Raw genomic sequence first — 19,248 nt, forward strand, 5'->3', positions numbered from 1 at the left:
GTTTTATATTTCAGTAATCAATCAGTAGAGGGATTCCTGTGCTAAAAGCCACTTGCGGGACTAGACAAAGGTGCAGGAACCATTTACATGGCAGCAGGCGGAACTGATTACAGCAAAAACAAATGGAGAACAAAAAAGGGGGAAAATAGCGCAAGCATTTTATAGTGGAAACAATGTACAAACCACATATCCGCTTACATACACATATTTAAATAAAAAGTACAAAGCAAACATCCGATAATCTTTGATGCGGTCGTTAGAAGTGAATTTATGGAGATAATAGCAAGGTTTACTGTAATTTCACAGAATAGCTTCGCAGTACTTTTGAATTATCACCAACCGTGTTTTTATATTTATTCAAAGTGGCGGGGACGTTGTGGCTAAAGGCAGTAGCTTGTTTTTTGTGTGAAAACATGGTACTGCCCTTATATCGGTGTTCCATGTCTGTACTTTGTTACTACGCAGGTTCCAGGGTAGCAAGAGATTTTAAAAATCTACGAATTTCAGGGGATGAAAAATACAGCGAGTGCAATAGATGAAGTTCGTATAGGTAATGTTCTCTAATGAGGCCATACGACACAAATGCATCTTGTGTTTCCGACATGCGTTCAAGACTGGCGATATAAGGTTCGATTTCAAGCGCTCCTCTCAGCATTATCTTAATGCGTGAGAAAGGAAATGCCAAGGACATGAAAAATTACAGACCGATCAGCTTACTGTCCGTTGCCTAGGAAGTATTTACTTAGGTAATAGCAAATAGAATCACGACTACCTCATACTTCAATCAACCAAATGATCAGGCAGGCTTTCGTAAAGAAAACTCGACTATCGGCCATATTTACTCTGCCAGTCAGGTGGTAAGAGGAATGCGTAGGATATAACCAACCCCTATATATAGCGTTCATTGATTGCGAGAAAGCATTTGCATCAATGGAAACCTCAGCAGCCATGCAGACATTGCGGAATCAGGCTGTAGAAGAGTCTTATGTGAAAATACTGGAATATACCGTGAACGAGTTCACAACTACCATATTCCTTCATAAAGGCGGCTATAAAATTCAAATAAGGTGTCGGGAAGGAAGGCACGATCTCGCAAATGCTATTCACCGCCTGTTTGTGGAAGGTGTTCCAAGGCCTGGATTGGAACAGTTGGCTATAACAGTTAACAGAGAATAAGTAATTTGCAATTCGCTGATGAAATTGCCCTGCTAACTCACTCAGGAGATGAGCTGCAAAGCATGATCAATGAGCTAGACTGGGAGAGCAGGATGGTAGGCCTTACAATTAACACGCAGAAATCCAAAGTAATGTTTAGCACTCTCGAAATAGAGCAGCCGTCCACAATTGGTAGCGAGTCACTGAAAGTGGTAAGGAAATATGTCTTCTTAGGGCAGGTAGTGGCCGCTAATCCGGATCATGAGAGGGAAATAACTAGATGAACAAGAATGGGGCGGAGTGCATATGGTAGGTTCTGTTAAACCATGAATAGCAGTTTTGCAACAACCCTCAAGATAAAAGTACTGCATTTTAGCGGAAATAACCTATGGGGCAGACACGTGGAGGCTAACGAAGAGGGTTAAGCTTAAATTAAGGACAACGCAGCGAGCTATGGAAAGAAAAATGATAGATGTAACGTTAAGAGACCGCAAGCAGGCACAGTAGGTCAGGGAGCAAACGCACATTAATGACATCCTAGTCGCAATCAAGAGGAAGGAATGGCCTTGATCACGCTTGGTCACACGTCGTCACACTTGACGACGACCTTTCATAGGGTTAGCTTTTCCGTGCAAAATAAAAAAGACAACTCATTAGGTAATGCGCCCTTTATCGACCGAGCTATAGACCTAGCAGAATGCCTTGCGCATTCTTCTTTTAATGACAGCATGGTAGAGGCTTGAACATCGTTTAGATTTTTAAATAGATTGCGACAAGCAAGCTTCATACGCCGAGATATCTGCTGTTTACTGTCCGCTAGATAACAACGTTAGAACAAAGCCAGAATTGAGCTCGAATTGTTTACATCACGTACAGTATATTAGCGACTATGTTTGTGTATCTACGCGTGCTTCATCAAGTCAGTGAGGCGTGCACGAACCGTAAAAGTAAAGAAAGTTGTTTACACGAGTCCCGCTTCTCAGAAAGTGAGAAGAAACAAAAAATATCATCCGTATGACTTGTCAGGCACTAATGACCTTGTTATGTCACCTTTCAATGAAGGCCTATAAATTTACAGCGCTCTCTCGAGGATATAACGTAACGGCTTCTTCTGTAGAGGAGTCTGTCGACGTGAGCGTTCTGGGCAAGGTAGGTATATTTCTAAGACGCTTTTCGTTGAGTGAGAGAAATGCTCCTTTGCTCTGCTGAGAGCTGCCATAGGTCGCCATCATTCTCGTATTTTACGGGACTTCAAGGTAAAGCACAACAGCAGCACAGGTTAGAACATCGACGGCTAATTGCGAACCGCCATTATTTAAAACCTTTATAACCTCATTCAACAAGTGTTCATGTTGTAGTATCACAGCCTTTATCTCTGTATGCTCACCTAACAGTGATTTTTTTGCAGCATGCCAGTTTTGAAAAATCCACAATTAAAGCAATCAAGGCAGAAAGCTGGGCTGGTTGGTGTGTCATCATTAATTAAGACTAGCGCATAAAAGATGGACACAGCCTTGGTAGGGGAGGCACAAGGTTAGGCCGTGAGATTTGTGAGGCTTATCACATTAACAGGGAAGGTGATAACTGTGTCAGAACGACATCACTTGCCCTGATCAAAAAGGAAGAAATGTATCTCAGGAGCAGTTTGCCACATTTTAATCAGTTTGTGCTGGTTCTGACTGAGTGGGCGCATGTGCCACCGAAGAGCTTTTATGTACCTGTTTCTCGCAGTAAATCCTCAGTTAATATTTAGCGCTCGTCCTGTCTCCTTCTATGTATGTGTCTTTTTTTGCGCTCGTCTTTTAATTAATAATCACATTTAAAGCGCTATGCAGTGGGCTACGTAAATAATATTCATCAGAAATATCAACTTAATCGCACGTGTTTCAATGTAGCCAGGACGAATAATTTTGCTATTTATTTCAGGCTCAAGGCATTCAGTGGAGCTAAAGGAAAAAATTCACTCCATAGAAAAGGTATTGAAATCCAAATGCGACAAATTGCATGCATTAGCAGCGAGCGGTAACCTTTTACGACCCCAATTTGTTCATGGCCATGATTCTGTACCAAGCACCTCGGTGGAATTGAAGGTTGTCCAAGCAAATAGCTCATGCGGCGGGGTCTAGCGACGTGTATGTGTATTTGCAAGTCATTATGGCTTTCTCTGAAAAGTTTTTTCTCCAGTATCTTATTAGAAAAGAAACTTCAAAGTGCTCTGGAAAAGTGAGCCGAAAACCAATCTTACACCACCTGTCTTATTACAAACCATTTTTTAAGTTTACTGTAAAAAAAAAGTGGCTAGCACTTTAGCATTGCTAAGTATGAAATATTTCGTGAAAGCATAGTTTTTTGCAAGCGGGCACCACCGCCACGTACCTAAAAACGCGATTGAAGTGCCTACTGACCCAGGAAGCCAGTTATGCGCGTCCGACTTTCTCATCCTCGTTGCCAATTTATTCAATGAACGACGGCTGCCTATGATCAAATGCCGAGTTTCTGCATAAAAGTTGTCAGCACCAAAGCGTATTGCTCTAGCAGTGCTTCTGCCACAACGTTGTCCACGACACTGTATGCCGCGCATACCTGTCTCTGCCGCCACATAACTCACAGGGCGAATATTAGTTTGTGACGGAACAGCGCAAAACACCGGGACAAGAGACAAGCGCTGACTTACAACTGGTTTTTATTTCGAAGAAACACTGCTTCTTATACCTTCTTCCCCCTCAAAAAACACAACAAATGCGTCACAACCATATCGTTTCTTCAAGCAGTATTTCTTCGAAATAAAAACCAGTTGTAAGTCAGCGCTTGTCTCTTGTCCCGGTGTTTTGCGCTGTTCCGTCACAAATGAATAACCAACATGCCCAAGCTGCTGTCCGGGAATATTAGTTTGGTAGTAGTATTAGTTGGTGAAGAAGACGATGCGAAATGCACAACGCAAAAGTGTGCCGCAGCTTAGCAGGAGGAGTGTTCGGCCTCGGCGATAACCTAGTAGCGTCGCACAGTGGACTGCGAAGTTGATCTAGCCGCGACGCCGCGGATGCAAATCCCAGTCGCGGATATTTATTTGATTAATTTCTTTATTTCACTAAGCACGAACGCATAAACACCAGAAGCATGCGAACATTGGAAGATATCGCTCGGGGTTTACCCATCGGAATACTGCTTTCGCACTACACCGGCAACGAATTAGCGGATCATGACTGTTAGCCTACAACCCCCTATGGGTCAAGAAAAGAAAAACACATTTCATAAAGACATGACATGCCATGAAGAATTTAAAATAATGTTTTCAATGATAAGCAAAAGAAAGGTCGCTCTTGAGCTGACGCAGCGTTAAAAAAAATTCTGCCGTCCACGATATCAGAATGAGACGATTGTTTCTATCCGCGCGCTTCGATTTCAGAGTACATAACAGCTATGCTAGCTCCGTAGTCCGATATCTCAACTCCTGGTAATCTCTAGCGAGGAAAGTGCACTGGGCACATATTAATTTGGGAAAGAAAGCATGCTGAGAGAAACGCACTATGTCTGCAGGCTTCGCCTTCCTTTCCAGGGTGACAACAGTGTCCTTTCAAGACGCTATAGCAGCCACAGAAAGAACGACAATGTTGCATGAATAGAAACCTCCCTTGTATTATGCTTGCCTTCAAGACACGGCGCCACATTTGGCAAACCTGGAACTAATTCGTGTTAAAAAGTGTGCACTATTAGCTGTAAGCTTTAAATATCGTGAAGAAAGCTTGACCTTTTTCTCAGGGAGCGATTATGCTGCCAAAGGATGGCCCGAATAATCAGTGAATGTAATCTAATAATTATATTCATGCTTCGATGTTGGCCTGTCGGGCTCTTCATGTCATAGCCATTGGTTATTTGGTGCGGAAAGTGTCAAGAACAAAACTGAATGGAATGGGCAGCGATGTTATATTATTACAGATCCGCGGACCATCGTGCTGCTCTGTACACAATGGTGTACTCATGACTACAAAATAAAGAGTAAATATTTCTCATTGAACCAAGTTGATTGCCACTCTTTACGGCTGCATACATTATTTCTGAGTCCAATGTTTTTTTTTTTTTTGACGTAAATGGCGAGCGGCACCAGAAAAAGAATCAAATTGCGACAACTACACGGAACAAAAAGAGCCTTGCCTCTTTGTTTATCACAACAGGCACTGGCTCTTTTTGTTTTCAGGTAAAAAGCAACTGACAATTTTTTTTTCATGGCACCGAGCGGCAAGAAGATCTTTACAAACGTTTGATTTTGAATTATGCATCTCTCACGAACACGCCTAATGAATGTATTTCAGTGCGCACAATATGGGATTGCATAGCAGTTATCTTGCCACCTGGGAGGGATAGGCTGAACAGTTTTTTCATTAAAAGCTCTAAAAAAAGATCACCAGGGAAGTACAATATGGCTACTGGACGAAATGTTGCAAGCAATTTGCCCGTGTGGATGTGTGCTGCAGAGTAATGATACAGCACAATGAAATCAGGGACAAAGCAATAAATATGCTATAAAACGCACAACTGCTCAGCATGGGCCTTTATTTTCCCCGTTCTCATCATGCAGTCTGCAGCAATGAACCAAATAGCCTGCCATAATGACGCATCTCATTTCTTGGTGCTAGTACGCTATTACAAGCCACAAATAATTAGCCGTGCTGTCGCATGACAGCCTTAACCGCTTATGCCATCCAAAAAGAAAGAACGCAGAAGAACGCAGTACTACTCCCCACTCTCCCCCAACACCCAAGATATCCAAGATACAGAGAGAATAACCACGTAATACGCTTATCTCAAAGATGCGGCATACCTTGCTCACAGTACAGGCCTACTGACTGGCTGATTGAAGTAGAGAGCACGGTTTTCGCACATAGCTGAAGGAGTTAGCAGCAGGACCCCACTAACGGTTCGAGTTACATTTCCAACTTTCAAAAAAATATTGCTTTGCAGACATCTTGAAATAATATATGAACTCTCTGCTTCAGCTGACGGGAAGCTGATGAGGGGTGTGCAGAGCCACATTCTTCTTGTGTTCCGCAGAAGCACGTCTTAACATCTCCCGCCTGCTACAGTGATGGCTTTGCGGGGAAAGCTAGAGAACCTCACCCTGAGAATCACGGGCCACCACGTAAGTTGAAACGAGTTTAGAATTTCTTTTTCAGCAAAGTTTTGGTGCACAGTTGCACTCGCACGGTGCCTCTGAACGCATCTTCTCGCTTTCCCTCTTGCACGCTTTGCACGTTAACAGGTCCAACATTTCCGGACAAAAATTTTGAACGTAGAATAATAGAGTGTAAGGCACTGTTATGAAAATATTTAACGTAATGGTCCATTGTTCCAATGTGTAGAAAAACCCTTCTTTTAAAGTTTTTTTCCATCGTTCGCATGAATCATTTAAGACGATATTAAAACCAATGAGGAACGCTTTTGACGATCGAAAACATGTTAATAGCAAAAAATTCAAGCCAGGGAACGGGAGATCAGCGGAGATATTGATTGCTATAGGGAAATCTTGCAGTATATAAAAAACATTGTGCTCATAAACTCTTTCCCTTTAAAAAACTCTTTTGTATAGAGTTGTTGGGTGTGCTCAGAGACGATAGCGTTTGTTTCTTAAAGAACACGGAAGTAGCGCCTAAAGCCGCGTACATCTGAATGCCGTTTTGAAATGCAGTATAAAAACGACTAAATCAAAACGTGAAATCAGCACCACACAGAAGTACTTATTTGCGTAATATGAGTAAAGTTCAGCCTTGATTCCACCGTCGTTGCCAGGGATTAAGCCCCTCCAGGGGCTTGGCCATTCTAATTCCGATGTCTCCTAAGTAGGCGTTCAGTCATGTTAGATAACCAAGATAGTTACCTTTCATGTCATCAGGACTAGTTCGCCTAGTTTGCAATTCATTTTGAAAACCTTCATCCAGTGGGCTACAAACCCACCGCCAGCAAAACGAGGCAACCTGTGCCGCGTATTTTTAAAGGAGCATCTGTCGTGGTTGCTTGGTTTAATGTGAATGCTTTGTTCACTTTCTTATCATCTGCGCTTTTCATTGTGAAATTCTGATTTCAGTACTGCTAGGCTGAAGCATTCAGTGACGCGCTTTAATTCGTATGCAGAAACACTAATCAAATGGAGATCGTAATAGGGTGTCCTACGAAATAAGTCGCCTGCTTTCAAACACACCAGGATACAGAAAAAAATAATATAACAGCAGATGTCTATCCCTGGTTTCGAGATGAAGTAAGAAGACTACCGATAGTGGGACAAATATTATGGCGCCCTACTGGAATAAAGACTCGCATTCACGGAATTGTAGACTGAATCTAATAAGTAAGAAATGCTGCTATGTTATTCAACATATTTATGTTTCCAGGGCTGCGCTTTAAAATGCTGATCGAACGAACGCATTACCGTTCATATTGTTTAGCTGTTAAGGAGATTCATTACAGGGCTTGTATTGCATCCCTGTTTTTATCAGCTCTATTTTGTGTTCCGCATTACAGGCTTCCGAAGTGCCTTCGGGAGCACGAGCTGCATGGAGAGCCACCAAGCTGTAATCCTTCGCACCCGACTTACTAAAAACTTCCTTCTGATAGCGTTAACGAAGCTGGCATGCAGAGTTCTGCAGATTAGCATCAGTACTGCTGTTTTCGCGAGCTCTTCGTCACTAATGAAATCTACTTTCGCTTTTGTGATTCGCAGGCTGTACGCAATGTGCACGTCGTTGTGGCATTACTGAGGCACAAATCATGAACAGCCAGGCGAACAGTATATCAGTGCTCAATGTAGCATTTCGCGGTGAATCGCAGCCTTGCTGGCGGAATATTTTACTCGGGGGGAAGAATACGGTGTCTGAACAAGTGTAAGGAAGCAGCTGAACTGCTTATTCCGTGGTTTCTTAGAAACCTCAGTAAAGGAAAGCTATTGAAGTGCAGGTTTTTGAAGAAAACACATTACTTTGAATTCAGACAAACTTTGCAAGCACAGACACAGCACTATGTCTGTGTCTGTGTGTTTCTCGACTTTGTCCTGTCCCTGCGCACTGTTTTAAGTAGAAAAATGAACCAACTGGCCCCGCTACTTCCCATGTTGCAAGCAACATCGTGCGATTGTGAATGGTAGTATTTCAAACACTCGATAAGTGCAGTTAAGATATCCATACCTTCTGGCTTTTGCTTCTTTTTACATTGCCTACCCCAAAAGCACCTGTGGAGAAGATGGAAGAATGAACTTGCTTGCTGTCACAAAGCTGTTATTAGAAGGTGTAATAGGAATGTTCGGTGGAAACGACAAGTTTTTAGGAAAATCTGATGGCGGCGCTTCGCCTGAATCACCGTGACTGAAGCTTCACGTATTTTCTTCCTCATTAGAAGCCGAGCATTTTCTAGCGCATCCGCGGTCCCAGTTCGACATGTTCATTGTGTGCTTGGAGGCATTATGTAAGCCCAAGTCTCGCTGATAATGGCTAAACAAGTTATATGACGAGTTGTACTAGTTGTAAATTGTTCATATCAAGATGAGAAGCGTGAGGTACGACAACGACAAACAGAACAGGACGACAAAAGCTTATGTACTTTTACTTGTTTTTGTGGACGTCCCAGTACCGGCTTCTCTTAAGATGTTAGAACAAGAGCTTAGAGGACGAGACCTTCGCCATCTGGAAGCCTTATTTTGTAATCACTTTTTTTTTCAAGATCTATTCATTTCCTCTTGCCGACTGGCCATCATGCGCGCTGTCGTGAAGCATGCAAATTACTATGCTGGCTCGCGATCAACCTAACGTCACATCTTGTAGCTGCGTATGATAGAGGAGAAAGAAAAAAAAGAAAGAAAAGAAAAAGGAAGGAATTGCTGCAAAATATGGCCGCCTGTTCCTTTTCCCGCAGATGCCTCCAATGTCAACAGTGTTGACGCAGGCCGACGGGACGCCCAAGTTCTCCGGGATGTCGGGGTTCATGTTCGACCTCGTTGTGGAGGCCCTAAGATTCAAGTGAGGGCACACACGCTTTCGCGCTGTTAGGCGGCTGCCAAATGACGCCCCCAGAGCGCGGGCGAGCGCTATAGAGCCTAAATCACTGTTCTCAGAGATATCCTGTCTGTAGCCATTAAAGTCGTCGGAACGCAAGTCTAAACGGCTCTGCCACGAATTCAAAGTGCCCCATGTGAACCTACCGGCGACACTGGAACGTATGAAATGAGCCCGAACGCGCATGTACTTTAAGGTAGCAGCAAGAGCACTGTAATAATAAACTATTCTGGGCTTACACCCATAGCCATAAATTAGGGTTCTTGCACAACTCTGACAGACCTTTCGCAATGAATTCGGTAAGGGCACAGATTTATTGTCTATCGAAGACTCTTTTGTAATCGTGTTAAATTGTGCTTTCTCTGAGGAAGATATCAAAAACAGTACCGGTTTACTGGATCTCATCATGGTGCTATCGCAGTGGACCCTAAAGCATACTCCTTTAGATCAAGACATCTATGACCCTGCAATTACAGTTGAGCAAACTTATAACGAATCTCGCGGTCACTCAGATGGGATTCGTTGTATCTGAAGTTCGTAGTAAATGAACTTTCCGCAGCGCATCCAAAAAAAAAAAAAACAAGTCCTACAAAACAGGAATTTATTTCTTTAAAAGTGAGTTTTGAGCGTCTACTATTCAAAGCTCTCTCTCTCGGGGTGCTTTCCAAGCTCTGTAGAGCGTTCTTGTTCACCTCGCAGAGAGTTTTGCCGCTAACAGTCAGCTTTAAGAAGGCGTCCAGGGCAGCTGATGGCAGTTCAGTCGCCTTAATCAGATTCCTTGTGGTCAGAAACTGCCCGTATTTCACGTAGAATCGTAGAAAGCGAGCAATATTTCTCATCATCGCCTGTCTTGACTGGTTTGGCGCTGAAGGGGAAGTACAGCGCCGACTGGTCTCCAAAGCTGCTGATATGCTCGGCCTATAAATTTTGCGGAATAAATATGTCATACTACTACTACCACTAATACTACTACTACTACTACTACTACTACTACTACTACTACTACTACTACTACTACTACTACTACTACTACTACTACTACTGCTGCTATTACTACTATTACTACTACTACTACTACTACTACTACTACTACTACTACTACTAATACTAATGCGAATTCTACTACTGCTACTCCTACTTCTACTACTAACTAGTTCTACAGCTAGTTCTACAGTTGTTATTACTACTATTATAGCCGCCACAAGAATTTCCCGTCTCTGTGGTATCAAGCAGTAAAAACAAACATTACTGTGACACTGTGCCGAGTGACATTCGAAGCAGGCACAGAAGCATCGCTTCTCCATGCATTCAATCACTCTGATAGCAGCAGCCTCTGCTCTATCGGGTTTGTAATTTGCAGCCACTTTGGCTACACAGGTACGTGATCAAGCTGCCGCCCGACTACAGCTGGGGCGCCCGGGACGCTCAAGGAAAATGGGCTGGCCAGTTCGGCATGCTAGTTCGCAATGTGCGTATACTTCTCCCATTTGTCTATACTGCATGCACAGGTATAATGCCCGCTGAGGCTGTGGTCCATCACGCACTTTCGCACTAGTCGGCATGGGGATGTACAATTTTCAAAAACAAATCACCCTCACTGGTGTTTTAGAAGGTCTACTGAGAGAAACGCCACGGAAGGACTAGCAGGTTGAATCTGGAGACTGCAACCCAGTGCACTTTTACCATTTTGTTGTAATCAAAATTAGCGGGCAAGTAAAAATTTTCGCCACAAAGAAAGCCACAATAAACAAAATAGAAAGTTAAGCAGATTCGACCCCATCATTAAAAAGGCTCAGTAGTTCCTTCTGATATTCTATTATGTAGACCACTTCTAACTCCGTTAAAAAAATTCTGTGCTGATACAGGTTGGCAATGTTGCAAGTTAGCGCTTTGTCCTGTCTTTCTCCTGCTTGTCGCCGTTTTCTTGCGCTCTTACTTTTCATCAATATTATGTTGAATGCCTTGATAATAAAACTGAAAGTACATAGTTAACAATTCAAGTGCGGCTTACACGTTTCTAAAGAATACATTCTGGAGCGTATATTTTCATACCGCATCCCGAATTCCTGTCATCTCATTGACTTACCTTATGCCTAAAGAACAAAGAGCCTTAATCAGAAGACAACGCCTTGGAAATGCGTCCCGGCATGGTAACCGAAGGCTTGAGTCATGCGACTGAATTTCATCTGCGCATCTATACGCGTTGAATACCCACTGCACAAAGGTTTGGTTAGGTGCAGGCTATGTTTCGGAAGATATATGAGGGCTCTTATGTTTATTCTTACATGCAGCACTTGCCGAACGCAGAGAAAGCAGCACCACATGTTTTAGGTATTATTTTTTTGTTGCAGAGTTCTTGCCACGTCGATCTGTCCTCCATGAAGCTATTTGTTTCATCTTTATTACGAGTACTCTGCTCATGATTCTGTCTACGAATTTACTTAAGTTATATTGTTAAGGCCGTAAAGATGCAGTAAACGGATTTTGAAGGCATTTGTTTTCGCGCAAACTCTCTTGGAGCAATATTAGGATTTTCCAATTATTCTCCTGCGTTTGCCAATTTTCCTAATAAATAGGAATGAATGTCCTGGTTTCCGCCTGTTTTGTTTTGAACTCCCCGCGGAGAGTAGAAGCAGTCCAGCTACCTGGCTGCATTGGCGAAAAGTCCGCTTGAAGTTTCGTTCAGCCAATCCCGTGTCGGCTTGCCGTTCTGGCGTTGGCGGAGGATGCGAGGTGTGCTCTTCGAAAATGTGCTGATCGGGCTATGCGCATTCGGTGAGACAGTCGGGCGCATCACACTGCTGCGGCAGCAGACACGAAGAAAACAAAATACGCTTGTTTCGGGCTTGTTATTTTGATGATATATTCTCTCAAGAGCAAATATGTAGCGTTTTCATGGAAGTATTAGGAACCTACGTCGTGTCCAAAAAGAGCAATAAAATTACTATGAGTGTTTTCGCAGATTCCACTGTATTTATTGGCAACTTGAGAGTTGTAAGGTTGAGTTTCGAGGAATCAATTAGTCTACACTTATTTTTGTTTCCATGGGTTTGATTTGTGGCTTCGTTGTCTGCGGCTGAAACTATTTATTCAAGGTAACGAAGAAAATAAAGACGGAAAGAATTTTTCCTGAGCGCTTTTTATTGCAACTTTCAGCCTGCCGCCGCAATAAACCACTGGAGTCAGTGCTGTGAACATTTTGTGTCATCAAGAAGTGACGATCTGGAGCGCATTTTGCCTCATTGGCTGCAATCACAATACTCTTGAGGGTGAAAATCATTTTGCGCAGTAATCCTTCCGCTCCCTGTAACACTGTCAGGTCTTGAGAATTTGAAAAAAAATAAATAAGGTTACAAATGATGAGCAAGCGGAACTGTTTGCTAAAAACGCTGATTTATTAGGGAAATGTACTGATTCCTAATTTTGCCTTAACGAACTGGTTCCACCTATATGGAAACATCAAATGCTTTCTCACCTCTGACGAACTAAGAGCAGCAACAAATGCAGTATTTAGTTTTTGTAAATCAGGCGCAACGCCTTCCTGTAACCGTACGAGTGTGGACTCCTCTGATAAACGTGTTTTAAATTTGCTAGCACTGTGAACTCAGCCTCTGCGCTACGCCCGGCGCCCCAGGGAACGTTGCGCAATGAGGAACCAAGGGATAGTCTTTTTTTAATTAAAGAAATTTTAGGGGACACTTAAGCTGTGCTTTAAGGATATGACGTCATAGCATCATCATCATCATCATCATCAGCCTGACTACACCCACTGCAGGGCAAAGGCCTCTGCCATGTCTCTCCAATTAACCTTGCCCTTTGTCAGTTGCCGCCACTGTATCCCCGCAAACTTCTTAACCTCATCCGCCCACCTAACTTTCTGCCGTCCCCTGCTACGTTTGCTTTCTCTTGGAATCCACTCCATTACCCTTAATGACCAGCGGTTATCTTGCCTTTGCATTACATGCCCTGCCAAAGCCCATTTCTTCCTCTTGATTTCAACTAGGATGTCATGAACTAGCGTTTGTTCCCTCACCCACTCCGCCTTCTTCCGATCTTTTAATGACCATATATATGCACGACTGGTCATTCTGAACTTCATTCATGTGTCTCAGAGGATCCTCATACTACTCTGCGCAATGGTGCAGCGGTTAAGAGATGCGCCATTACCACGCGATGACAGATGCCGCCACCGGCGGATCTTGTTCGACCTAAGTTGCTCTTTCCAGGCAACCTCTCGCGATCAGCCATTAATTTACCTGCCACCTACTAGAGTGGTTAGTTTGCTCACAATCCGGTAGGTAGGCTGTGATGTCGCTACAAGGTCATGCGACCTACGCAACTTACCAAAGTTGCTTCACCGGGGGCGTCGCCTGGGCCACCCTACGTACTCCTGTTTATCGCTCACAGTGTGAACAGCGCCGCCGCCGGATTTTCTGCGCAGCTGGGTCTTCTACGCTGTTGCGTTAAAAATCAAGGTACCTGACGTACAGCACTCTGCTACCCGAAAAGAAATGAGTATTTATCCGCATCAGATACCCTGTGTGACGAATCCCTATGGCACCCCGGAACAAATCTTTTACGGGAAGTTTTAGGATAGCAAAGTTAGCTGTTAAAAGTAATATTTCCTCTGAATCAAGTTGTTGTAGCAAAGAAAATCGACAGCCTGCGGCGCATTAGAAAGAAAAGATGGTGATACCTTTGGAGAAGCTGCTGTGCTCCTTTCCGCCAGCGAAACAGAGATTCCAGCCTTTGAACAGTGCATTCTCTGACGCCGGGATTCCTTGTATCCGCCCGCAGGAGAGCGACATGCTGGTCGGTCCGGTGGCACCCACCTATGACCGGGCTTCTGCGCTGGAGCCGCTGCCGCAGTTCTACTACACGGAGGCCGGTCACTGCGGCGGCCTCACTCAACTGTACGCAACGAACGTGTTCGGCTACGTGAACTCGTTCGACGTCGAAGTGAGTGCCACTGGGAGCTCGCTTCACGAGACTTTGTCGCGGAAGCCTGCTTCCGCACCGCTCATATATCGCGGCCTTCGATGGATCAAGAGACTTATTTGACAACAAGTTGACTTGTTCGGCTAGTTGGCTATGCATTATCAAAACCAGCGCTTGAAGACACGGACAAAAATGTGGGAGACACACACACGATGCGCTGACATTGCGCATTTTGTGCATTCAATGCATGTGTGCGTGTGTGTCTCGCCTTTCTGGCTTGGTTTGGTTTATGGGGGTTTAACATCCCAAAGCGACTCAGGATACGAGGAACGCCGTAGTGAAGGGGTCCCGAAATTTCGACCACCTGGGGTTATTTAACGTTCGCTGACATTTCACAGTACACGGGCCTCTAGAATTTCGCCTGCATAGAAATTCAACCACCCCGGCCGGAATCAAACCCGCGTCTATCGGATCAGCAGCCGAGCACCATAACCACTGAGCCCCAGCGGCGACTCCCATTTCTGTCTGTGTCTTTAAGCTCTGGTTTTAATAGATACATTTTATTTGCGAATATAATATTTTTTACCAAATTTGGACCATTTCTTATTCTTTTCACCTTTAATTGCCGGGTAAAAATGCTTTTAAAGCTTGGAGGCATTATTGAAAGCGGCAGCGCGAAGTAACAAGGTCAAAAGAGAGACACCACAGCACAGGACAAGCGCGGAACTGCCAACTCAGTTTTTGTTTAAAAACAGGCCACATTATATGCAATCTAATACATCACGTGCCCAGTGATATGAGCAACACTGATATTTATCACTGGCGACCAGATACCAGCAAACATCTCAAGTGCGTGCCACCGAACGCGGAAGGGAGGAACAAAGTGCATAAGTACAGAATGCGTCTTTACGTCACAGGAAAAGCAGAATAAAAGGAAATAACATTCAGCAAAGCGGAAAGTTGGGCAAGTTGGATAACGTCCATGATGTAAAAAATAGCGCACAGGGAACACACGGGACGGAAAGTAAACGACGCAGACAAGCGAGTTGCGAGTTAGCGCTTGTCTGCGTCGTTTACTTTCCGTCCCGTGTGTTCCCTGTGCGCGATTTTTTACATCATGAATAAAAGGAAAACCCTTAAAGAAAACAAAATGAAATACAGGCAACCAGAATATTCCTTGTGTCATGGGAGTAAAACAGCGAAAACGTTCTTGTCCTTTTAGTGCTATACCTTCAGTGAACGGTAATAGAACACAATGACCAGCACTTCGTCCAAGAGGCGAGGATATGCATCGGCTCTTCCCTGCCACCGGCCTTATGTAACATCTTTCTGGAGGCAATGGACAAACGCATAGCGAAAGAACTTCACGAGACGAACGTGCAAAGGGCGTTCCGTTGTCTGGATGAATTCCTTGTTTTTGTGGAGGGCTGACCGCACATCCTGGCAGTTGTAAATACTTTCACTGCAATGTCTAGTAACGCCTGAATTGCTCTGAGGCTGTGTTGGATGTATAGCCCGCGCTCACAGAAAGCCCCCTTCAATACTACAGCGCCCACTCGAAGCTCGTAAAAATAGGAATGTTTTCGAACAGCCTTCACGTGGCGTTGCGAAAAAGCTGCGAGCACTGCGTCGTTGACAGCTTTGAGGCATAGGTGAGGCGATTGAAGGGAGCAGGCTATCCAGCAAATGTAATCGCCAGCGTTTCGGAGAGTCTTCAGCAAAGGATGAAAGAGAAAAATAGCGCAAATGAAAGGAAGAAAGTCAACGAACGCATGTCATTCCTTGCAACCACAAGCTTTCGCACAAGATAAACACCGTTGCAAAGCGCTATAAGGCGAATGTGGTGTTTTATGCGTCTTGTATCTTGTCAACAAACAAAAAGCGTGACGAATGCTCCAAAAAGCATTCTGTGAAGCCTACAAGCTGTGCTACTGGCGTAGTATACGAGGTTCCCTTGCAATGTGAGAGCTCCTACATCGGGCAAACCGGCCAATGTGTTAACGAGAGAATAAGGGACCACAGTTTGTGTGTTAACAGCAACACGGGTGGGCATCTTGCGGACCGTTTCAAGAAATGCAAAAAAAATGTGACTGCGAACTTGCTTGTGGGCCAGAATGCGCCTTCCAGTGCGAAACGTTCTTCCATGAGTCAGAGATAAGGGCTCGTGTGAAAGAAAAACGCCAGAGGGAAGTGGTTGAAGCATGACTTATATCTTGAGGCAGTGAATGGTGCATCAGTACGCCATCAATCTCCTCATCCTGTAAAGTCTTCCTTTCTGGATGGCGGCACCGCACAATAGCATACTTTTGATTTCCCATCACCTTCTGGTTTTAATGGTATTTTAAAATCCATTTTACCTCCATGACAGTAGTTATTGTTGCTGCCTGTATGTTATTTTGTTTTCGTTGAGGGTTTTCCTTTGACTCAGCTTTTGCTTCGACGTGTTGAATCTGCTTTTGCTATGACGTATAGACGCATTCTGTACTTATGCAGGCGGGGCACGGAAGGCATCGGATCAGAGCCTTTCTGTGCGAGAGCGTAAGCAGAAAGCAGTGCGAAGACAATAACTACAAAGTGCTGAACCACGTTTATTAATCACATTCAGCGGGAAACACAAAGATTTACTTAGTTTCTCGGTCAGTGTTCCTCTCACACTAAGGGCATAGCGTCTACTGTGGGTCAGGTAACTACTCAACTTCGAATTTGTTCTTTCTTGTGGTTATACAGGTATCTCCTCTTCGATGTACTGCATGCTGAGCTAGTTGTTTCATATTTCAAAGATTACAACGAATTGCGTTAACACACAAGACAGACACACGTGACAGGGTTGACGGGACCAGCACAAACTTTGAACTCATTTTGCTGATTTCAAAGTGCAAGCTTATACAGAAAAGTAGAAAAACACGCTCCGAAAAGGGGGTTGCAAGTCAAGTCAGCGAGCATTGCATGCAAAATGGTGCAGGAATTATATTTCCAATTTATACATAGAGCCAGTTTACTGACGTAAGCATCACCGGTTCTCTGGATGTGCTACGCTTCCAATAGCCACGCACATCTTCATTGCTTTGTGTGTTAGAGCAATTCGTTGTGATATTATACATATATCCCCTCTCTTGCGATTTATTCAAACACTCGGCAGCAAAGGCGGTCCACCTGTTTCTATGCTAAACCGCCGCCCGTGGAGCTGATGAGTTCATTTTTCTGCCGCCAGGTGTGGATTGGGCTGTTCTCGACGATGCTCATGGTGAGTCTGCTGGTGGCGCTGATCGACGCAAGTTTCCGCTGCTCTCGCCTGGCCATCGCTTACTACTACGCATACCTGAACCTCTTCAGCATATTCCTCATGGAAGGTACCGGCACCCGCTATCGTGAAGCGGCATTATTCTAATTATGCAAGTCGGGATAGTCCACGACTAGTCTTAACTAGCTCACAGAACCCGAAATTATTTTATACTTTGGCGCGAATAAGCACAACATCTGCAATAATAAGCGCCCATTACCAAGCACAAAATAATACGGTGAGAGCTCGCTTGTTATATAAATAACACAAAAAAACATTAAAACGTCTGTAACAGCTGTTGCCCAAAAACAAAGAGACTTGAAAGAAAGGCAAAGCAATTTGGGTCCAATAAGTTCAGCCAACAGGAATAATGGCAAAATAATAAGCCAAAAATGAAGAAGACATGAGCAACACCCAGAAAAATCTAGAGACTTCGTAGCTACCCCGCCCTTTTGCGCAGCCACCCGCTGTTATTTTCATGTTCAAAATCAGAAACATTTTTAATCCTTAAGATTGTGGTTGAATTCTTTGCAGCTTTTTCTATTAAAGAGAGAATAATGATTGCGATTTCCATACTTTTGATGGAGCTCGTTTTCTCCGCATTGCGTCGCCGTCACCCATATGCAGAGCTTCTGGCCAAAATAAATCGCTTTATGTAGGCGCACTTTCACGTTTACTACATTTTATAAATAAATAAATATGTCAGCCGTGATAATATTAGCGACGCTGCTGTAATTCCCTTAAACGACCACTTCGAAATGTTGTTTTCTAAGAACTTGTGTAAAGCCTTGTGCGCAGCTACAGATGTAATATGTGAGCCAGACAACCAAAGTCTAAATTTTCTCGCGTTTGCAGGCTTACGCTGGGCGCCACTGCTTCATTCACCTAGCACAAAACGCAAAGCTGCCTTAATGCTAGAACTTAGAACTCGGAAAAGCGTGGTTTTAACACGTTGCAAACTGTGCTCAGCTCGTAGCAATATATTGCAGTGGAGTTGACGCATCACAGCGTAGGCCATGACTGAAGCTTTATGTGTAGGAAAATTATTTGCAGCTGGAAAATGGCTCATGTATTACCGGAACTATAATAACCAAGCGACCAACTTACATCTTAAAACTCTCAGATAGCTTTGTAACGTGGCAATAGTAAATGGGCGTTAGAGAGGTTTCATTGTGTCTTAAGATACGGTATGTGTTGTTTTTTTTTAACTGCTCTTTCACATGGAAATATCGGGTTAATAGGATTTTGAAAAACATTGCTACAAGCGTTCTCTACTTGCCGCAGGAAAATTTGCCCAACAGTGTCTTTACCGCAGCCGGTTTGCCTTCTTTTGACAATCTTTTTAAAGAAATACTAGTACTGAAATATTTCTGGAACAGCGCATACAGGCGCATAAATACAAAACCGGTACCGTTGAGACACGTTCCTCGTTATCATAAACCGATAGTGCGAACTCATTACGACAAAGCAACTAGACAATATTACGTGCCAGCTATCTTTAACGAATTACCGGCCGATTTATTTTATTTAATCACCCGCAAAAAACTGCGTGTTGGAGTTCAAGTGTTAGAGCACCTTTAACATGCACTAAAATCTTATCAGTGCTTTTACATACTGTTCTGTGCTAAATTTTTTGTTCTTTATATTTACGTCTTTTAATTTTTTTTACCTCTGATGGAGCTCTGATGTAGCGCGAAGATTGCCGCGGCTGCCGGTTGTCGCCGCACATGTCCACCTGTGGCTTCGGCGCTTCCGTTTTATCTATGTTCGGATTATACTGAATAAAGATTATTATTATTATTTTATTTGACCACAGAAGGAAAACTTGAATGGTGCAGC

General features: G+C 43.7%; 1 protein-coding gene across 1 annotated transcript; it reads left to right on the forward strand.

Annotated features, from left to right (window-relative positions):
• The first annotated feature begins 6,238 nt into the window (after positions 1-6,238).
• LOC149360578 (glutamate receptor U1-like) lies at positions 6,239-17,517 on the forward strand. Its single transcript, XM_089567874.1, has 5 exons — positions 6,239-6,292; positions 9,052-9,155; positions 10,569-10,659; positions 13,989-14,150; positions 17,341-17,517. The coding sequence occupies exons 1-5, from the start codon at positions 6,239-6,241 to the stop codon at positions 17,515-17,517; spliced, it is 588 nt and encodes a 195-aa protein (XP_089424000.1).
• Positions 17,518-19,248: the final 1,731 nt, after the last annotated feature.

The sequence above is a fragment of the Amblyomma mixtum genome, chromosome 2 (assembly GCF_055824585.1).
Source record: "Amblyomma mixtum isolate Tamu chromosome 2, ASM5582458v1, whole genome shotgun sequence".
Taxonomy (NCBI): Eukaryota; Metazoa; Arthropoda; class Arachnida; order Ixodida; family Ixodidae; genus Amblyomma; species Amblyomma mixtum.